The following is a 21,449-nucleotide window of genomic DNA, read 5'->3' on the forward strand; positions in this document are numbered from 1 at the left end:
TCACAAGCCTCCTCCCTCCCCCCCCACAATTTGGTCTCTCCTAATCGTAAGGTAATTATTTTAATTTCTTCCTAGTCTCTTACTAGATTACACTCATCTTTCTGGTCACAACGTAGCATCACTCGAGTGCGGAAGCCTAGGTGAGGCTGGATCCACCAGCTGTGGGCCAGCACAGCCCTTTACGATTTCCAGATTACAACTGGCTGAACTTTATTATAACAATGACCTAGGCATCTGCATCTGCCTTCCATGAGGGCAGGGCCGGGCTCCACTTCCCATCGGCGCACTTCGGCCTCCTCCCTTGCTCGCTCGAACGGTGTTCAATGTTGTTGGGAAATGAAGAGATGCAAGGACTTTCCAACCACGTCTCCTTGTGGGAGGCTTAGACGGCTCTGAAATAGTAACAGATTGAGGACCATCTTTGTAAAAATGTTGGCTATCCTTCTCTTTCAGATGAGCAAATTGATCATCAGAGTCTCGCCCAGGGAGTCTCTGCAGCTGAATGACATCTCAGAATTGCCATCTTTCCGTCTTTTCTCCAAAGCCGACTTTCGAAGGAGGCGGAGGATGGGAGGTCCTGCTGACTTTCCCTGCAACATCGCCTCCTCCAGGAAGCCTTTACAAATCCCGGGGGAACGATCATACTCGGCTTTCTCTGTATTGCCGAAGAGTTTATGCTTTCAGAAAATGTTTGTTGCTTTCTCCCCAGGCCTGGATCATAACTGCTGGTCTTTTTGTCTCCCTCTCCTCTGGACAATGCACTACCCAGAACCAAGCACGAAGCGGCAGCTCCCTGGAGTCACCTGGCTCAGGTTCCTCTCCGGACTCCACAACCTACTGGCTGTGTGGCACTCGCCAAAGATCGGGGCTTCCCTGGGCCCTTGTCTCCTGGAAAGCAGGTAAGTCGGTCGCGTCAAGTCCTGGTGGGCCCTGGAGGACTGGAATCTAAGCCCAGGAAGGGGGGTGGGATTGGAGGCGGGAGGCGGGGCGAGCCGGATTGGCCCCCGCGCGCCACGTGTCCATGCAGGGCCCACGGCTCTCCGCCCGGCCCGCCCCCGCGCTGCGGCTGCTGCTCCGCTAACGGGCTTCCACCCAGCGAGCTCCGCGTCCGCCCGTCCCTCCTCCCGTCTGCCCGTCCGCCGGTCGGCGACCAGAGGCCTCGGCCGCGCGGTGAGTGCGTTGAGGCCGAGCGGGTCTCGCTCTCGGGGACCCCCCGGCCGGGGGCTGCGAAGACGCGGGGGCGATGAGTAAACGTCTCCCGCCCGGGATGGGGAGGAGGCGCCCGGGAGCGGGGAGGGCCGCCGGGACTGGAGCCCAAGGGCGCGGTAACCCGAGAGGGTCGCAGGCTGGGTGCGGCCCCGGGAGCGCGGGGAGCAGAGCCAGTGCTGGGGGCGGAGGGCGCCCTGGCTGGGGGACGCCGGGGGCCGGAGGGACGCGGGGGGCCGGCTCTGCGGAGGGTGTGGTCCAGGGGCCCGGGCACCTGGCTGAGGCCGCGGCAGCGACGGCCCTGCTTTGGGCGCGGGGAGGGCTGGGGAGGCTCGGAAGGCCCGGGACTCGGGGAGGGGGATCGGATCGAAGGACCCGACCCGCAGGACGGGCGTGGCCGAGTCGCAGGCAGTGGTCGCGAGGAGTCAGACTTTCCGCCCTCGGAAGTGGCTGGAGGATGCATTGGGGGGAGGGTAGGCTGGGTGTGGACCGGCTGTCCTCACCGCAAGGCCCCGGGGACCCTGCTGGCCTCTAAAGGAGGCTTCCACCAAAGGCCCCACCCTTCTTCCTGCTCTCCCCAAGCCCGGTGTTGGCCTTCCCCAAACTTGGGGGCTTCAGGAACCCCTAGAACACCTGCACGGGAGTGACGTCCTTGAATCAATGCCCAGCGCCACCAACAACGTGCAGTGTAGCCTTGGAGCGGTAGCTTCCCTTCTCGGCCTCAGTTTCCATCTCAAGGACAAGTTGATAGAGCCAGCCCCTCTCCGGGGAAACAGTGGCTGTGAAAAGCCTGCCCCCCCCACCCCCCACCTCCCACCCCCTTGTAGCCCTGCAAGGGGAAGGGGCAAGGGGTCCTTTGGGAGGATGGGTGCAGCCTTTGCTTCCTCCCTCCCCCTCCTTTTCTCTAAACCCTGGTGGGTCTCCCAGGACTATTCCAAATTTGGATATATGGCTCCAGGGTTTGTGAAAGGCCTCTGGTTTCCCTGAGTCCGCCCTTTCCCTCACTTCCCCTTCTTTCCCTGCACAAAGCACACCTTAAATCTCTGGCCCCACTGAGCGGAGGGGATATCCTGACCTCTTAGTCCCTCCCCTTCGGGGTGAATGACCGGCCCTGCTTCAGCTCCCACGCACCCTGCCCTTCTGCCCATCACGCCCTGCACCATGCAGAGGGCAATGGCCTGGGGTCAGTGGAAAGCTGGGCTATAGTTCCAGGTGCTGGGGGTTCTTGGGCAAGCCCCTTCCCTCTCTGGGCCTTCTCTAACCCCCTCTGTAGCAAAGTCTGCTGAACCGGCTTTCTCTTCCAGAGCTGGTGCTGGTTTTCTAGGATTCAAGGTCCCAAGATTTAGAATTCTGGGAGTTGGGTGGGGCTGGGCGGGGAGGCCGAGGCCTCATTCCCTCTCTGCAGCTGTGATAGTCACTCACCCATCTTCCTTTGCCTTCCACCCCTGTTCCCAAGGCAGCTGCTGGGATACAGAAAATAGTTGTGGTTTCTGGGTAAGGGCTACAGCTGTTGCTGGGGCAGAATGTGTGAGTTTTCCAGGCTGCCCCTGGAAAGTCGGGGACCTGAGCTCTTGGGGCTGATTCCTGGGAGGGGTGGGGGAGCTCCGCAGTGATGGGTGGCTGCCAGGGTCTGGAACCTCTGCACTGCAGCATGGGGGGGGGGGGGGGGGGGGGGGAGCCCTGGGTACACGCCTCCTACCCTGGTCCTTAGTTCCTCCCTCTCTAGAGGGGTAAGAGATGTGCCCAGGGTACCTACCCAGCTGCTAGAGTGGGTTGGGGCTGCAGGGGTCTTCTTGTTGTATCATTCTAGGATTTTCTGGGGAGGCCCAGTGGTGTAGCCAACCTCACCCCACCCAGCCTCTCCAAGATACTTCCTGGGGGAGACAAAGCACAGGATGTGGTCTTTACCCAGATTTCTGAGTATGCACATCTCTCTCCCCCAAACCCCCATCCCCGTAGAGGAGCGGAAGTCTGTGTCTGCGCAGTGGGGGTGCCTTTATGCTTATGAACTTCTTGGCTGGGAATCAGCCACATTCCATTTTCTTTCTTCCTGGGGTCGAAAAACCCCCACAGAGACTGGCTAAGGAGGCATGACTGTCCTTGGGTTTTTTGAGCCTCAGATCCCCCACCTGTAAAATGAGGATGAGTTTACCCTCCTGAGATGACAGAATTGCAGATGTGAAAGTGTCTTGTAAACCGGAGAGTGCTGTGCACAGAGAAGCAAGTGCTACTGTTGTAATCTCAGAAGAGGGTGGTGCTCTTCTGAGGTGACCTGAGCCACAGGTTCCTCATCTGCAAAATGAGTGTCCTGGTGCTCTTTAATAATAAAATAGCGACTTCTATGATTTATTGAACCCTTCCAACTTGGCAGGCCCTGGCTGAGCTCTTGATATGTGAGATGCTGTTACCATGCCCATTTTGCAGATGTGGAAACTGAGCCTTTAAAAGTTTAGGGGAGAAATAATATACTCACATAATGTGTCCTATGCACCAGGGCCTCTTCTAAGCACTAACCATGTTTTCTTCCTTTTTAACTTTTTGTTTTATTTTTTTGTTAATCGTCACCTGATTTTTAGAGAGAGTGGAAGGGAGGGGGAGAGACAGAGAGAAACATCAATGTGAGAGAGACACATTGATTGGTTGGGTTGCCTCCTGCCCGTGCCCCAACCAGGGCCCGGGAACCTGCAACCAAGAACTTGACCAGAACTGAACCAGGGACCCCTTCAGTCTGAGGGCCGATGCTCTATCCACTGAGCCAAACCTGCTAGGGCTTTTTTAACTTGTTGTTGTTGTTGACACTATTACAGATGTCCCCCATTTTAATTCTTTTCACCCTCACCATAACTTACCTGTTGTAGGCACTATTTTTATCTCTCATCTTAAGAGGTTAAGTGCTTGCTCAAGGCTCCTGCCTAGCTGGGTAAGCTTTAGGCACAGGCCTTGGAGCTCTAGCCTCTGTACTGTGAGACACTACACCTTGCTGCCTCCCATGAAAGTGAAGAGCTGGGATTCAAACCGGGTCAGTCCAGTTCCAACCTGGGCAGCCCAGTCATCCCCTGCGGCCTTGTCCAGCCCTGGGATCAATGATTCTGGGTCAGGAGAGGGAAAGACACTGCTCTCTAAGAAACCCGAGTGCCTGAGCTGGGGGGGGGGGGGGGTGCCCGTGCTCTGGGCCAGGAATGGCATTTACCCGGGAGGCTCCCGGAGGACTGGGGCGGTCCTGGGCGTTTTCCTGCGGGCTGGGGGCGGAGCCATCAGGAAAGAGGAAAGGGAAGGGTCTAAATTTTATAGGCCAGGGACCTCTAAGTGGGGGGCACACACCCCGGCAGGCACTAAAGATGACTTTCTGTCATCAGAAAGGTACAGGTAGAAACTTCTTGACTTCTTATATGCGTTTGATCTCATGCTTAAAAAGTCTATTTTTGTTCATCATCATGAATGCACAATTACTTTCCTTTGTTGCTGGTGGTGTACGGGATCCAAAAAAATGCAGGTTACTGCACTAAATTGCCAACTTTGTGGCAGGGGGAGACTCGTCTGTTTCATTTTTTATCCTACCCCCAGTTCCTATCAGTGGACACCCAAGAGGTGCTCAGTAAATGCTTTTTGAAAAACGAGCCCCTGCTTAATTAAGAATTTTCTTTATGAGTTGGGCAAGTTACTTCACCCCTGAGGTTATTTCCTCTCTTAGCTCTCTAACTAGGAATAAAAGCAGTGGGCTGGATGGTTCCTTTTATTCTGTTGAGGGGGAGCAGAGTTTGCCACCCCCAAATATGCCCATTTTGGGGGAATAGTGATTATTTTCAGCTGTGTGGTTTTGTTTTGTTTTTTTGTTTTTTTTTAGAAACAAAAGACTCAAGAAGAGCTTTTTAACTCCCCGCTACTTGCCTAAAATAATTTAGATAGAAAAATCTGCCCCAGGAAGGGAGCTCACCCTAGCATATTCACCTTAGCATCATATGAACTAGATGTGGCAGATGGAGAGGAACCTAACAGTCTGGTGGTGAGACCCCCAAGGGTCCCATTATTTCTGGGTGGCCCAGATGTTTGCTCCTTCTCACCTATCTGTGAACGGCCTGCCTCCTCTTTGAAGTCCAAGCCACTACTCCTTTCCCTTTAGTAGGAGTTTATAAGCCTCCACTGGAGATTTGCCCTTGAGTCCCATATTCTTATGGAACTCCTGTATGTACATACGTGATAAATTTGGTTATTTTCTCTTGTTAAGTTGTCTCATGTTGATTTCATTATTAAACCAGACAGAAGAACCTAGAAGGTCTAGTAAAAGGAAAATTATTTTTCCTCCCCTACACTGATTTTAAAAAGTATTTTTAATAGATTTTTTAGAGAGAGGAGGGAGAGGGAGAAACATTGATGTGAGAGCAAAAGATCAATCAGCTGCCTCCTGCACTCCCCCTATCAGGGATCGAGCCTGCAATCCAGCATGTGTCCTGACTGGGAATGGAACCAGCAAGAACCAGCAACCTTTTGGTGCATGGGACGATGCCCAGCGAACTGAGCCACACCAGCTAGGGCTACACTGATTTTTCAAGGGGGTCATTAAAGACAGCATGAAAGCTACTCAGTGCATTTCATCCAACAGTCCTTATGAGCCACACACTGTGGTACATGGCAAAGACACATATACAACAATTTTCAAGAAAGAGTAGAATCATGGCTCACCCAGCTATAAAAATGACCATGTGCTAAGGATTGTATTGTACTCATTAATTAATGACCCAACCAGCCAGGTGTTATATCTTTATATTGAAAGGAATGTACAATGGAGGCAAACTCTTTTCCATCAGAGGAGGAGAGAAATAATTAGACCTTTACCAGGTAGGACAGGATGAGCATGCCATAAGAATTATTTTGCATTACTGTCAGTTATCTACAACTTACTGAGCTGTAAACTAGCTCAGAAACAAAGATTGAAACCAGACACCTGGAGAATTTGAAGTACAGATTTCCCCCCACAATACCTCCACCTTGGAAGCAAGCAGCCTCCATCTAATCCAGTGGTTCTCAACCTTCTGGCCCTTTAAATACAGTTCCTCATGTTGTGACCCAACCATAAAATTATTTTCGTTGCTACTTCATAACTGTAATGTTGCTACTGTTATGAATCATCATGTAAATATCTGATATGCAGGATGGTCTTAGGCAACCCCTGTGAAAGGGTCGTTCAACCGCCAAAGGGGTCGCGACCCACAGGTTGAGAACCGCTGATCTAATAGGAGAATACTAAATCCACAGTGGTTGCCCCACACCACCTAGTGTAGGTGGTTTCAGAATGCTGTGGGGGGGTCAGAGGCCGGAGAAATCTCTCCTGGCTTCCTGGAAGAGTTGGCAGAATCATCTAGGAAAGTTTAAAAAAATTACCAAAGCCCAGACCTCACCTCTGAACTGTTGAATCAGAATCTCTGGGGTTTGGCCTTATGTATGGGTTGGTTAGTTTGAACCACCACCCTCCCCGCCCCCCCCCCCCCCAGCCCCCCTCGCCCGCCCCCAAGCTCCCAGTGGGTATTAATGAAGCCAGAATTTAAAAGCACTGGTGTTGATGCTGGAAAGCTGGATCGAAAATGCTGATAGACAGAAATTCTGGGTTTGAGGGTGCAGGGGAGGGTGTGGTGGTGGATGGAGGGAGGAGAGGGCAGTTAAATCAGGAAGGATGTCAAGGGCCTTGAATGCTGAGCTGGTGAGGGGGGAAGGGAAGTGCTGTACTGAGGGCAGTGACACAGCTCAAGTTTAAGTCCCTTGGGGATTCCTGGGGCACACATATACCACCGTCCAGGCTCTTCCTTCCTTCCTTCCTCCCTCCCTCCCTCCCTCCCTCCCTCCCTTCCTTCCTTCCTACCTTAAAATTCTCACCTGAGAATATTTTTCCCATTGATGTTATCAGAGAGAGTGGAAGGGAGGGAGGGAGGGGGAGAGAGAAAAAGAGAGGGAGAGAGAGAGAAACATCTCTGAGACAGGCACATTGATTGGTTGCCTTCTGCATGTGGGATCAAACCTGCAACCCAGATACGCGTGCCCTTGACCAGAAATCGAACCCAAGACCCTTCGGTTTGCCGGCTGATGCTCTAACCTCTGAGGACACCATCCACGGCCAGGTTATTTCTTGATTTTCCTCAAATTGTCCACCCCACACACCTGATTTCACCCCCTTGCACACAACATGTCCTCCCTCCCTAAAAGTGCACTCTGTTCCTCCAAAGCCCACAAGCCACCTTTTTAAAATGAATTTTATTTTATTAATTTTAGAGAGGGAGGGGGAGAGAGAGAAACATTGGTTACTTGCAGGTCCCAACCAGGGATCGAACCCGTAACCTGCATTTGTGCCCTGACCGGGAATGGAACCACAATCCTTTGGTACACAGCACGACACTCCAACCTATTGTGCCACACAGGCCAGGGCAACCTTTGGAGGACAGAAATGTTTTTCTTATGTTGGTGTTTCTGTATTGCCTTGCCTCTCCCCCTTTTCTCCTCCTCCCTCTGCGTCGCTGCATTGAATCCACACTCTTTTTTAAAAAAATTTTTTTTTTATTGTTTTCAGAGAGGAAGGGAGAGGGAGAGAGAAATAGAAACATCAATGAGAGAGAATCATTGATTGGCTGCCTCCTGCACACCCCCTACTGGGGATCGAACCTGCAACCCAGGTATGTGCCCTTGACTGGAATCGAACCAAGGATCCTTTAGTCTGCAGTCCGGCGCTCTATCCATTGAGCCAAACCAGCTAGGGCGAGTCTGCACTCTTGATTGTGACCTTCTGTGTGTATCTTTAACTGTCTGTGTGTATGACAAACATCACCATGGACCATCAAAACTGGAGAGACTGCTCTAAGAGGATGACTGCAGTAACAGAAGCCACTAGTTATTAAACATTGCATCTGTATCTGCCCATGCTAAGTATTTTACCTGCCTTACTTCATTGAATTTTTACAAAAACCTTATGAGATTGTCATTTCAGAGATGAAGGAACCGAGTCAGAGAAATGACATAACTCACCCACGGTCATGAACTAGGAATTTGCTGTGTCAGGATTTGAACTTGGGTCATGACAGCAAAACCTGCATTCTTTCTTAGGATGCCACGCTGCCTCCCTTGTATTTGTTTGGGCTCGTCACTATAAAAGCTGCCATTTATTCTGTTTTTGCTATGTGCCGGCACCGTGCTAAGAGCTGTACATTCACTGATTCATTTATTTCTCAGTACATGGAGGTGACATTTAAATGCATTTTGCAGATGTGGAAATTGAGATTTAGTTTAGTAACTCACTTAAATCACAAATTGGTCGCAGGAGCAGAGCTGTGACTCACAGTCACATCTGATCTCAAAGCCCATGCCTTTTGCATGACTTGGACATGACCTTCCCCTGTCCAGCTGTCAGTTTCCCCAGCTCTGTGGCAGCGAGCCACAGGCTCTTCCGGCTCTGGTGTGTTCTCTGCCCCAGAGCATTCTTCCTAGAGTCAGTCCTGAGCTCCCAAAGAGGGAGGAGGAAACAGGGCTGGTGCAGGCTACAGGGCAAAGGCAGGGGGTGGCCACAGCAGCCACGACGCTACTCTGCCCTTGAGTGGATTTCTGGAATGATCAGCCATGATGAGCCCTCATGAGTAGCCAGATCAGAAGAGATTCAGTGTTCGTAGGAGGAGAGAGGCTCAGGTCTAGAGTGGCCATACCTGCTGGTTTTGAGAAACTGTCTCAACCAAGATGATGAAACGTGCATATTGAGGTGGGATGGGGTGCTGGAGAGGAATCCTGTGGGGTCTGGGGAGAATCCTAGTAGGATTGATATTCTGAGATTTTGCTATGAAGATTCCTGGTTGAAATCTGTAAAAGCCTCTCACATCCACCCTGAGTTTTCCCAAAGAGGGAGTGATAATGTCCCCATTTTACAGATGAAGAAACTGAGGTCCAAAGAGGGAACCTGGCTTGTCTGAGGTTACAGACAGATTGGGAACAAGAACCCGGGTCTCACCTTGGGGCCTCCTCCTAAGGTCCCATTGCAGCCAGGGCTCAGGGCTGTGCGGGTGCTTGTTGTGACAGGCTGGGAGGCGGAGCGGTGGCTGTGGTCTTGGTCTTGGCAAGTCCCTTGTCTCCCTAAGGCGCCTTCACCCCATCTAGAAAATGAGAGATGAGAGTAGTGGATCATTAAGGGGCCCTCTGGGTTTCGGAAACGTTGGATAGAAAACATTTACTCAGCCAGTTGGGAAGTGTGTTCTGGGTTGCTCTGGGAAGACGCGGAGCCCCTTGTAAAGCCAGGGTACAGCAGTGTAGACGGCGCCTCTGAGATTAGCTCCAGAGTGTCCCTGAGCCCTCGGAGGGGGGGCTGTTGGAAATCGACCCCCCTGAGCTGCAGTCTGAACATTTAATTCTGGAAGAAGCTTGCTTTCCACGTACACACAAGGCAGGCACTCAAAAACAGCTCTCAGAGCTGAGAGCATTTTCCCAAGGACCTCGGGGGCCCCTCCTCTGAGCCGCTCTCCTTGGGAAGGGGCTCTTGTCCAAATGGGCTGGGCTGCAGCCAGCAGCTGAGTTTCCATCTCCAAGGCCAAAAGAAAATGCTTCGAGGCGGGAGGCGCAGGTGACAGGCCTCAGCCCGCCCTCCCGCCTCAGCTGACTTCCCGGCCTCCTCGGAAGTCTCTGTTTCTCTGCTGGCCTTGGTGCTCTTTCCCCCACTCTTTCCCCCAGGCCCCAGGGAAACCCAGGACTGGCTCCTAGCCAGGCCCTAGGGTAGTTGGGGGGGGGGGCTGGGGGGGGCGGGGAGGTTTCCATTTCCTGGTAAGAGCTGCACATTTGTACCAAGGGGCCCCTGGTTGTCAGGGAAACAGCAGGGTGTTTGCAGACAAATCTTCGTCCTCTGCTCTTCACTTCACTTCTTCACTTCCTACCACATCTCATGTCTGCCTGCTGACTGCCCTTTGGGGAGCTTATAGTCAGGCAGTGGGGACCCGTCCTCAGAGCTTCCCACTAGTGCAGCAAATGCCGCCATTGACGAAGAACAGGCCTCTGCCTGGCCTCGTGTGCTCTGCTCCCGACCAGAGCCGTGTCTCATCCTTCAACCACCCACCAAGGCAGGAAAGGGCAGCCCCAGTTTTGCACTTGAGATAACCTTGAGCTCAGAGATGAGTCATATGCCCAAGGTCACATAGCTAATAAGTGACAAACTGGATTTGAATTCGGGTCTGTCTGTCTGATTCCAAAACTGGTGTTCCCCCGCTGTGTCACACTGGCCCCAGTGACCCCACAGTGAGGCCCGGGCTGCTGTCCCTTCAACGTTTCTGTTTGGGGTTTTTGGGGGAGAATTGATGTGCAGAACTGGAAAGCACTGAGCCGCAGTCGCCTGGGTGTCTGCCCTCTCTCCTAGCTCAGCCCCTCGTAGATCTTACGGAGTATGTCTGACAGAGTTGGGACGTTTACTCTTAAAAAGCAATCTATAGACATGGTTTAAAAAGTTCTAATTTCCATAAAATGGAAAGCACTGGTCCTCCTTTCTCCTCTCATTCTGAGAAGATTGCTTACTTCCTTCTTTGCCTTCCCGCTGAGGGAGCTCATTATCGGCCCCTCCCCCTTCTCTTCCCCTTTCCAAACCAATCACACCTCCTTTTTCATCTGTTTTTAGGTAAGATACCTTGGTATCTTTTTTACTTTTATTTTTCAGTGACCGTTGACATTCAGTATGATTTTGTATAACTTTCAGGTGCACAGCATAGTGTAATATACATTACAAAGTGGTCCCCCCCGTATTTCAAGTACCCACTGGCACCGTGCAGTTACCTCAACATTAGTGACTTACTACCTTCGTTTCTTAATGCTTTCATGTAGAACCTGTGTCCTGGCATTTCCTTCAGTGAGATCGTGTGCCCTGTTTGTTCAGGCACCCCCCAACCCCATGACTTTCTGTTTCATCAAAGAAAATTTCAGTCTCCACAGTGGCCTCAAGCACTGGGCCCCTGACCCCACCTCCTCCATACTAGCCACACTGAGCCCCCTGACCACTGTCGCTCTCTCCCGACCAAGCTTTATCTTTTCTCCCTAGTGGTTTTTTTTGTTGTTGTTTTTTTTTAATCCTCACCTGAGGAAATGTTTCCTGATTTTTGAGAGAGGAATAGGGAGAGAAAGAGAGGGAGGGAGATGTGAGGAGGACACGTCAATGTGAGGAAGAAACATCAATTGGTTGCCTTCTATACGAACCTCAACTGGGGATCGAACCCATAACCTTTTGGTTTACAAGACGACACTCCAACCCACTGGGCCACCCAACCGGGACTTTTCTCCCTGGTTTTTATCACATGCATTTGCATTCCCCATTACGGAGTAAGCTCCAGAAAAGCAGGTTTTGAACTCAGCCCCGAGAGCGGTGCCTTATCAGAGTAGATGCTAAGGACGTGTCTCGTGACTTACACAGACACCGTGGCCCTTCAGGTATTTGCAGCAGGGGACCAGGAGCCCCGAGGCCCTTCAGGTATTTGCAGCAGGGGACCAGGAGCCCCGAGGCCCTTCAGGTATTTGCAGCAGGGGACCAGGAGCCCCGAGGCCCTTCAGGTATTTGCAGCAGGGGACCAGGAGCCCCGAGTCTTCTCATGTGCAGCTGTCTGGGTTTGGAACAGATCTTGGTGACTTGGAAAGAGGGCACGCAGGTGCAGATGGTGTGGACTCTGGAATCTGGACTTGACTGAGTTCAGTTTTAAGCTGTGTGATCTTGGGAAAATTGTTTAACCTCCCTGACCCCCACTCCCCTCATCCTCAGTTTTCTCCTCCGTAAGAAGGGGGAATGGATGCTGGGAAGGATTGCTGTGAGGGTTAAGTGAGACCATTTCTAGGAAAGTACCCTGCCCCGCCTGGAGGGGCCACGTGCAGTCAGTGATTGTGACTTCTCTCCCTCTGGGTTCTAAGTCCCTTTCCCTTTCTGGTGGGAGTGCCTGGACACCGGCTAGTCTGTCCATTGTCCTCTGGAAAATTCACCTGGCCCCAAGCCAGGTGTTGGAGTGTCATTGAACCTGAAGGGCTGGAGGCAGCTGGGAAAGAGCAGGGAGAACATATTCTCCCTTGGGAAGAAGGAAGGGTGAGCAAGTTTAGGGGAGAGAATGGAGGGGAGCAGAGTATAAGGGAGTCTCATGGGGTCTCTTTCTTCTCCACAGTGTATTATTCTGCTGCAGAACCTGAGACCATGGCCAATCCAGCACAGGTAAGGAGCCTCTCCCCGCCTCAGGCTGTGCTCTGCCTTCCCCGGGCCTGGGCTCCTAGAGTCACTGGGTGTGCTGCACAGACCCCTGGTACCTTCAGCCTGAGCGGAGCTGGAGAGATTCTCCGGCATTGCTTGTTCCTGTTCCACGTCACAGCTCCTCCAGGCATGTGACCCACAGTAACACAGCATCCTAAGCAGGAAGGATGTGTATTGGTGCACATGACTGAGAAGCCCAGGCCTTCAGGTCTGGCTGGATCCAGGGGTCCAAGTGCTAGTGTTAGACTCTGCCTCTGAAGTGGGATTCCTCTGGTTGGCTTCATTCCTGGGCAGGTCTTCCCCTGAGTTGGCACACTAGTCACCAGTAGCTCCGGGCTTTCCTTCTGCTTCCTGAGAAGCCTGGAGGAAACAACATCATTTATTCCCCGTGATTCTAGGGAAAGTCCAAGGTTAGATTCTCATTGGCTGGGCCTGGGTAACTTGGATCCAGAAAGTTGAGTTGGTCCCACCTGAACTTCATGGCCCAAGAGGGGTTCCCCCAGGAGGGGAAATGGACATTGGACAGGCAGGAGCACCAGAGGGTCCTCTACGCTCTGGCGGTGGGAGTGTGCTGTCACACACATCTGGAATTAAGTTCCCCTGGCTTAGGATACCCCAGTTCGTCCGTCCGTCCTTCCTTCATTCCTTCCTTCCTTTCTTTCTTCCTTTTTTAAAATATTTTTATTGATTTCTGCCGAAACCGGTTTGGCTCAGTGGATAGAGCATCGTCCTGCGGACTGAAAGGTCCCAGGTTCGGTTGCGGTCAAGGGCATGTACCTGGGTTGCGGGCCCATCCCCAGTAGGAGATGTGCAGGAGGCAGCTGATCGATGTTTCTCTCTCATCGATGTTTCTAACTCTCTATCTCTCTCCCTTCCTCTCTGTAAAAAATCAATAAAATATATTTAAAAAAATAAATAAAAAAATAAAAAATATTTTTATTGATTTCAAAGAGGAAGGGAAAGAGAGAGGGGAATAGAAACATCAATGATGAGAGAGAATCATTGATCGGCTGCCTCCTGCATGTCCCCTACTGGGGATTGAGCCCGCAACCTGGGCATGTGCCCTGACTGGGAATAGAACCATAACCTCCTGGTTCCTAGGTGGGCGCTCAACCACTGAGCCACGCCAGCCGGGCAAGACCCCAGTTTTCATGTTGTGTGACACCTTGTGGGCAGTAGAATTTGAGGTGTGTCAGAGCTTTCACTCCTGTGTGTGGCCAGGACCGGGTTCTGCCCTTGGAAAGAGCGAGGGTCATTCTGTGCCTGGTTTGCCTGAGAGAGATGCCTGTTTCCTGGCTTTAGCGAAAGAGACATGGTCACTGCAGCAATGGGATTGAAAGGGAGAATAAAACGAAGGGCCTCTCGACTTGGCCTGTTTGTGCCTCACTTCAGTCACAGAGCCTCTGGCCATGGACATACACAGAAGCTGTGTGATCTTGGGTGGATCCTTTACCCTCTCTGGGCCTCAGTTTCCATTGTGAGGTGGTTGAGCTCAGTGAAAACTAAACTTCGTCCCTGTCTTCATGTCCCCAATGAACAAGAGCCTTAAGGATGTCTAGTCACAGGTTTTGAAGAGCACAGTATATCATGTGATATAGGACGATATAGCTCTGGCCCCCTGTGAGCTTCTGTGAGTACACTTGGCACAAGGGGCCTCTTTGACCAGGAGGAGAGGGTATTCCCGGTTATGGGCAAAGATCCAAGGCAGCACTTTTGCTGTTCCTCATTCTCCATGGGCAGTCATCCCCAAGGACTTCCTGAGAGGCACTCAAATTGCAAGATTCTGGGTGACTGAAGTAGACACATCAGACCCTGGGAGATCAGAGGGGTCAGGACCTAGGGCTCAGATCTTGGACTCCTGGTTTAGTGCTCCCAGACCATGCTGTCTGCCTGGCTGACCCATGTTGCCATGGGCCAAGGCCAGTAGACATCCTGCAAGCAAGAGTCCTGGGGTGGCAGACCCTTAGGGGTCCCGGGTCCTATGGGGTGAGTTGGAATCCCCCAGGCACGGTGCTGATGTTCTGGGGGCACACAGGTGGGAGGAATGGGGCAGCTGCCTGGAGTCGCTACTCGGAAAGGGCAAGGGGCTGAGCGGTCTAGGTAGAGGGACTGCTGGAGCAGAAGGGAGGGAGGGGATGCAGTGCACTCAGGCAGTAGCAGTAACAGCCATGCTCGGAGTGCAAAGGGTTAAGGAGGGGAGGAGGTTGCAGAAGACAATACTAGAGAAGTGTGACAAAGGTCTTCCAAGTTTGTGTCTATTGCTCCCAATTATTAGCACCTTAGTTCGGCTTCTAGTGTGCCTGCTTTCACCACACACATGCAAACACACACACACACACACATACACACATGCATGCATGCACAGAAAAGCTACTCGTTCCTCTGGCCCAGATCACTCCCAGTTACTTCTGTGATTGTGCTAGTCTCCCTCCCTTTCTGTTCAGAAGAGGAGAACTGGAGGCCCAAAGACTGAGGAAATAGTGTGGTGTCAGAAAGGTGCCGGAGGCATGGCTCTGTGGCCTCAGTTGCACAGGGAGGTCTGAGTTTGAATGTGATCATGGGAGTAAGAACACTTTGAGGACAGGCCAAGAGGGCAGGTGCTGGAATTCCAGCAGGTGCAGAGACGAGGCCTGGGTCAGGACTGATCAAGGCAGCTCTCCGGGGGAGCCCTGGCCGCAGCCCTCTCTCTGGGTGGTGTCACCTCTGCTCCCGAGAGGCCTGGGCGCTCCTACTCTAGCCGCAGCCTGGATGGGGCCCAAGACCTCAGAGCCCCAGGGTTCAGGCTGCTCACCAGCTGGCATCCGGACCTGCTGAATATTTCAGGGTGGAAAGTCCCTTTGTCTCTGCTCTCCCTCCCCCCGCGATCATGGGCACCTGAGGCCTGGAACCTGTCTGCCGGAGAAGTAGGGGCAGCTGCACAGGTGGCACCAAATTCACCAAGTTGGTGGGAGAATAACCGATGGCGGGACACTTGAGCCTGGTGATTTGAAGGACTGTCTCTGTGTGACCAGTGCTGAGGCGCCCTGCACCCCACCTCTTCTGGCGGCTGTGATAGTTTTTGTTTTTGTTTAAATATGTTTCTATTGATTTCAGAGAGAGGAAGGGAGGGGGAGAGTGAGGAAGAAACATCCACGAGAAAGAAGCATCAACATTGACCGGCTGCCTCCAGCACGTCCCCTAATGGGGATTGTGCCCACAATCTGGGCATGTGCCCCGACCGGGGATCAAACCTGGTTCATAGGTTGATGCTCCTCCACTGAGCCACAACGGCCTGGCTCTAAGGGGTCATTTTGATCAAGGCTTATGCCTGTCATTAGAATTCCCTTCCCCCAGGATGGCATTGCCTCATCTTTCAGCTGCAGCTGCTTCCCCAAACACTGCCTCAGCCACCGCAGTGTGTGAGGAGGGAGAAGGTGGAGGTGGGGGAGCAGGGACAGGAGAGGGTTCTCAGCTCACAGGCCATGGCTGACACCTCTGCCCTTCATCCTGGGGACACGTTTCTATCTTCTTGCTCCCTCCTGGCAGTTTACAGTGCGTGATCTTGACGACTTTGGGCGTCTGCACTGAGCGCTGAAGCCTTGGGCTTGCTTCCCTCAATGTTGCTTGCTCTTGCCTCCAAGCCTTTGGCAGGCTGTTTGCTCTGTATGAAGCCCTCTCCCTGCCCAGCCCCCGTGGGGCCAGCTGTTACACCTCCTTTAGGACACAGCTTAGATTCCACCTTCCTTCTGCTCAGACACACTCGGTCATCACCCATTCACGCACCCATTCATCTAGGGAACACGTCTTCAGTGGGTGCTGCTGTGCCAAGCCCTGTGCTGGGTGCTTGGAGTACGTCAGTGAGCAGGACAGACACTCGGAGCTTTCTAGAGGGACTGTCTTTTCTGGTCCCGGTATTTGGCACGTGTTCCTTCCTCTTTCCTTCTCTGGCCAGGGCTGTGATCAGGTTGCAAGGGATTCACTGATGGCGGGAAGAGGACTGTGTTCCTTTCTGGCCATCCGCCCTGTCAGAACTTTAAATAGCAACCCTGTGCCCATGCGGCGCCCACGCGTGCATACCTCGGAGAAGCCAGCAACTGCAGACATAAACCAAAGAGCACCCAAATGCCTGGCCAGGTCCCTGGGAGACTCGGGAGGTGATCGGAGGCCTGCCTACTTCCTCCTTTAAGGCACAGTTTATGTGGGCCACCCCCCACCCCCCACGAAGCTTTCCTGGTTCCCTCCCCCAGGCTGGCCTCCACCTCTGCTGTTTCCCCAGTTTACTTGGCCTCTGTCTTCGGGTATTTACTGCAAGCTTTATGTTTGTCCCTGTCTCCACTGGGTCAGAAGCTCGCGAAAGACGGGATGGGGTCTTCTCTTTCCCTGAATCTCTAGCTTGCAATGTCAGGCCTGGCCCAGGTTGAATGCCCTGTCCCCAAGCTGTGTGCTCAGTGCCTGGGGCCCTGGCACCTTCGGCTCTCAGCTCTCTGCTGCTCTCCTAGACCCCATGCTTCTCAGGCCGTGTAGCAGACCCACCCCTGACTTTGCTGTGAACCAGCCTATTGTGCATTCAGGTTCGATGTCTAAGATCCTCTGGCTCTGCGTCTCCGCCCCTTGGCCCCGAGCACCCAGCCAGCTTGTCCTCAGATACCAGTTCACAGCTCAGTTTACTGGTCCCAGAGGGGCGGTGCCTTGTCCTGGCATTGATTCTGAGGGTGGCTCTGGGCTCTCCGGGCCAAGACCCCCGCCCCCAGGAGCTGGCAGCTGCAGGGTTCTGGAGCTGGAGAGCCGAGCGGAGCAGGCAGAGAGCTGGCCTCCAGGGGCCCTGCCAACAGGCTTCCCTCCTCTGGGCTCTGGGTGTCTTTGTTTCTGTGGTAGAGATTGTCTTAGGTGCTTCTCCAAGTTGCTAAAGAGTCATAATGAAGGCGAAAGGGCTTTGTAAATCAGAGAGTGCCATAGAAATATGTGGGGCTCTTGTTACCCCTGTAGGGATCATTTCCAGGCCTGGCTTCTTATCTCTCCTGGACCCAGCAAAGTGGCACAGGGCCGTGGGCTCGGCTGGGCCACCGTCCCACGGGGAATTGGCACCGTCCTTGGGGCAGGTTGTGGTCGCAGATACCAAGAGAGTCAGCCCTCAGCCAGGCTTTCTGTAGTCAACGCTCAATATTAGGAAAAGGGGCTCAATCTGGACTCTGCCTGTGGCCAGGGCTGGGAATATGACCTGAGGTTGGGGCTGGGAGCCCCGGTCAGGGTCAGGGTCAGGCTCAGCAGCGCACCGTCTGCTTTTCTCTCCACAGGGTGCCAAGTACCGCGGCTCCATTCATGACTTCCCCAACTTCGATCCGAGCCAGGATGCCGAGGCTCTGTATACCGCCATGAAGGGCATCGGTGGGTGCCCACCACTGGGAGTGGGTCACAGGAAAGGAGGCGGGATTCGCTGGGGCTTGTGGGCACAGCCCTGAGCCCTGTTGGGGGTGGGGGTGAGATGGAAGATGCACTCACTCTTTTGTTTCCTCTTTTTATTATTTTTCATAATTTTACAATGAAATACTCCAGACCAGCAAGGTCTAAAGAATAAACAGAAGCTTCACCCACAGACCTGCCACCCCACTTCCTCCTGTGGTCAGAACCCCCTGGCGGGTCCTCCTGCTGACCACCCCACTCCTCTCCTCTCGGGGTGACCACTACCCTGAACTTGGTTCTCAGTATTCTCTCTTTTTGTTCTTTTGTTAATCCTCATCTGAAGATATGTTTTCCATTGATTTTTAGAGAGAGTAGAAAGGGAGGTAAGCAGAGAGAGAGAGAGAGACATTGATGTGAGAGAGGCACATTGATCGGTTGCCTCCTGCATACGCCCCGACAGGGCCCAGGGATTGAACCTGCAACCCAGGTATGTGCCCTTGACCAGGAATCGAGCCTGCAACCCCTCAGTGTGCAGGCCAACACTCTAACCACTGAGAAACACCAGCCAAGGCCTCAGTATTCTCTTTTATTTTCTTTGTTGAAAGAACCCTGTCCTGGGTGTTAGGACCCCTGAGTTCTTCTAAGCCAGGCTCTTTGTGAGACCTGGGGTGAGTCCTTGCTCCCCATCCCCAGGCCTCAGTTTTCTTCTTTGTGTGATGAGGAGCTGAATCATGGGCCCTCTGAGCATACATACTGCGTGTGCTATGATCCCTCTTAGTGGGGGCTTGATGGGCCCCATAGGTCCTCCTCTGTGATGCCACCACCTGATCTGATGAGTAGAAGGCTAATGCCGAGGACTGCAGGGAGCAGCCCTGGTGGGCTTCCTGGAGGCAGGTTGGGTAAGGTGACGGTGTCCTCCCCTCCTCCAGGCAGTGACAAGGAGGCCATCCTGGAGCTGATCACTTCCCGGAGCAACAGACAGAGGCAGGAGATCACCCAGAGCTACAAGTCCCTCTATGGCAAGGTAACCATGGCGACCGGAGGGCAGGGGGTGGGGCTGGGGGAATGATTTCATCACCTGTGTGTTCCTTCAGGGTCTTTCTCAAGCATTTTGCTCCCGGTCAGCCTCTGTGCTGGCATTTTTAGCCTCTCTTTCTCTTCAGTCAGGGACCGTTCAGCCACAAATTGCCTGGGCCCTATGCTGGGTGTTATGGCCACGCGGATGGATGAGACCAGGGAGGGAGGTGGCAACCCCTTGGACTCACTGATAGTGGGAGGGAGACACAATAAACAAGTAAATAAGCAATGGTGGGGAGCAGGCAGGACGCTGTGGACTTGACCCCTGCACCACTTGCTAGCTGCGTGACTTTGGGCTGGTGACCTGAAGTCTCTACGCCTGCCTCTTTGGGTTGATGATAGCACACACCTCCAAGAGTGACGATTAAATGAGCTTACTTAGCCCAGTGCCTGCACAGAATTCATGCTCATTAAATGTAATTCTTATCAGTGTAACTGCTCTTCCCCTTCCTCCCCCACCTCCTCTCGCCCCCACCCCCACCTGCTAGGACCTCATTGCAGACTTGAAGTATGAGCTGATGGGGAAGTTTGAACGACTGATTGTGGGTCTGATGAGGCCTCTTGCCTACTGTGATGCCAAAGAAATTAAAGACGCCCTCTCGGTAAGAACTGTGAGGCTGTGTGTGTTAGGGGTGTGGACGTGGTTAAGGGTAAGATTCTGGCCCTACAACAAGTCTTCAGTGAGCCCTCACCCACGCACGGATGTGCCTTGCTTCAGGAGGCAGCTTGCCTAAACCCTTTCCCAGAAGGGAACCACGTTCCCTCCAGGTGGGCAGATGTGGGACACAGGTCAGTGTGGAAAGGGGCCCTTGGCCCAGACACCCACACCAGCAGTTCCCAGTCCTGAGGAAGCAGATCATTACCTTCTCCATATCCCTATGAGGTGGTAGAGCGACTAGTAGCATCTCCATTTTACAAATGAGAAAACTGAGACCCAGAAATATAAAGTCTCTTTTTAATTTATTGATTGATTTTGGAGAGGGAGAGGGAGAAAGAGAGAGAGACAGAGAGAGAGAGAGAAAGAGAGAAACATTGATTTGTTCCACTTATTTATGTATTGATTGGTTGCTTCTTGTATGTGGCCAGACCAGAGGTCAAACCTGCAACCTAGGCATATTGGGACAACCTCTCACCAACCAAGCTGCCCAGCCAGGGCCGAAAGATAAAGTTTCTTAATGAGAGGTCACAAAGCAAGCTACAGGCAGAGGGGGGACTAGAATCTATGTCTTTTGATTCTCGGAGCAGTATTTCCCAATCGCTGCTTACAAACTGTAGTAGGAGCACCCTAAATGCTGAGGGTTTCATAGCTCTGGCCACTCCAGGATCCCAGCCCAAGGCCCATCCCAGCCCTTGACTCATGTATCCCTTCTCTTCTCCCAGGGCATCGGCACCGATGAGAAGTGCCTCATTGAGATCTTGGCTTCCCGGACCAATGAGCAGATCCACCAGCTGGTGGCAGCGTACAAAGATGGTGAGATGGGTGGGAGGGGCCATTTGGGGATTTTAGACATGAAATGGGGGTGATTGCAATGATGGAGACCCTAAGAACCTATCCATCCATCCATCTTCTTTCCTCCTTCCCTCATCTGACTGTCCCCCTGTCCACAGGGGTTCTGTGCTGGGCAGTGTGCTAGGTTCTCAGGATATGACACTAGACAAGACACATGTAGTCCCTGCCTCCGAGAGCTTATGGACTAATGAGATAATGAGGGATTCAGACAATGAACAGTTAAAACACGATGATGATGATGTGGTGATGTTATGAAGGAGACAAATGATATAAGAATGAAACCTTAACTGGGGAAGACCTGCTTCAGACAGGTGGTCAGGGAAAGCCTGCAGAATGAGAAGGAGCCAGTACTAGAGAGTCGGGGGAAGATCCTGGTAGACAGAGGAACAGCAGGTCCCAGGCCCTGGAGCAGAAATGAGCCTGGTGGCCAGTGTGAGGCTGGAGCAGTGCAGGGTGGGGCACAGGGGATTGTGGGACAAGAGGAAGCGATGCTGTTTTATTCTAAGTCCAGTGGAAAGCAGGAGCCTGTGATCAGACATGGCTTTAAGGCATGGTCACCCTTGTTGCTGTGGATTAGAGAGGGGGGTGAGAGCAGACGCAGAGGGAATAGTCAGGAGGCGGTAGCCGCTGTCCACTGAGCGATGATGGTGCCCGGAGGAGGATGGCACAGGTGGGGATAGAGATGCCATCATATCTTTTCATGGGTCAGTACAAGGAACTGTGAAAATACACCTTGGGTCTTGCCAGGGTTGTCATGGAGACTGGGGTTTGGGATTTGTAACCAATATCTGATCATTTGGGGGTAGCAGGGACCTTTCTCCTGGATCCCTGGGGTGTCCTGGGGATGGGACTAGAGCTTGTGTTCCAACCTTGCAGCCTACGAGCGAGACCTGGAGGCTGACATCATTGGCGACACCTCAGGCCACTTCCAGAAGATGCTCGTGGTCCTGCTCCAGGTTGGTCCATGGGGGGCTCTCCCCCGAGCTCTCTACCAGAGTGCACCGCCCTGTCCCCACAGGCGGGGTAGCCTGTGAGGGGCTTCTTGGTGGCTCC

General features: G+C 52.9%; 1 protein-coding gene across 2 annotated transcripts in view; it reads left to right on the top strand.

The window, feature by feature from the left end:
• The first annotated feature begins 1,063 nt into the window (after positions 1-1,063).
• Positions 1,064-21,449, top strand: part of ANXA6 (annexin A6) — a 48,581-nt gene continuing 28,195 nt past the window's right edge. Inside the window, exons 1-7 of one of the 2 annotated variants that reach the window (XM_070414576.1) lie at positions 1,064-1,170; positions 12,348-12,394; positions 17,704-17,794; positions 18,739-18,833; positions 19,375-19,488; positions 20,267-20,357; positions 21,273-21,352. In XM_070414576.1, the coding sequence (XP_070270677.1) occupies positions 12,377-12,394; positions 17,704-17,794; positions 18,739-18,833; positions 19,375-19,488; positions 20,267-20,357; positions 21,273-21,352 (489 nt within the window). In that variant the 5' untranslated portion in view covers positions 1,064-1,170; positions 12,348-12,376. The remainder of the gene's footprint in view (positions 1,171-12,347; positions 12,395-17,703; positions 17,795-18,738; positions 18,834-19,374; positions 19,489-20,266; positions 20,358-21,272; positions 21,353-21,449) is intronic. The other variant, XM_070414575.1, reaches the window with a different exon arrangement.

The sequence above is a fragment of the Myotis yumanensis genome, unplaced genomic scaffold (genome assembly GCF_028538775.1).
Source record: "Myotis yumanensis isolate MYYU_CA2020_CCGP unplaced genomic scaffold, mMyoYum1.0.hap1 SCAF_5, whole genome shotgun sequence".
NCBI classification, from domain to species: domain Eukaryota; kingdom Metazoa; phylum Chordata; class Mammalia; order Chiroptera; family Vespertilionidae; genus Myotis; species Myotis yumanensis.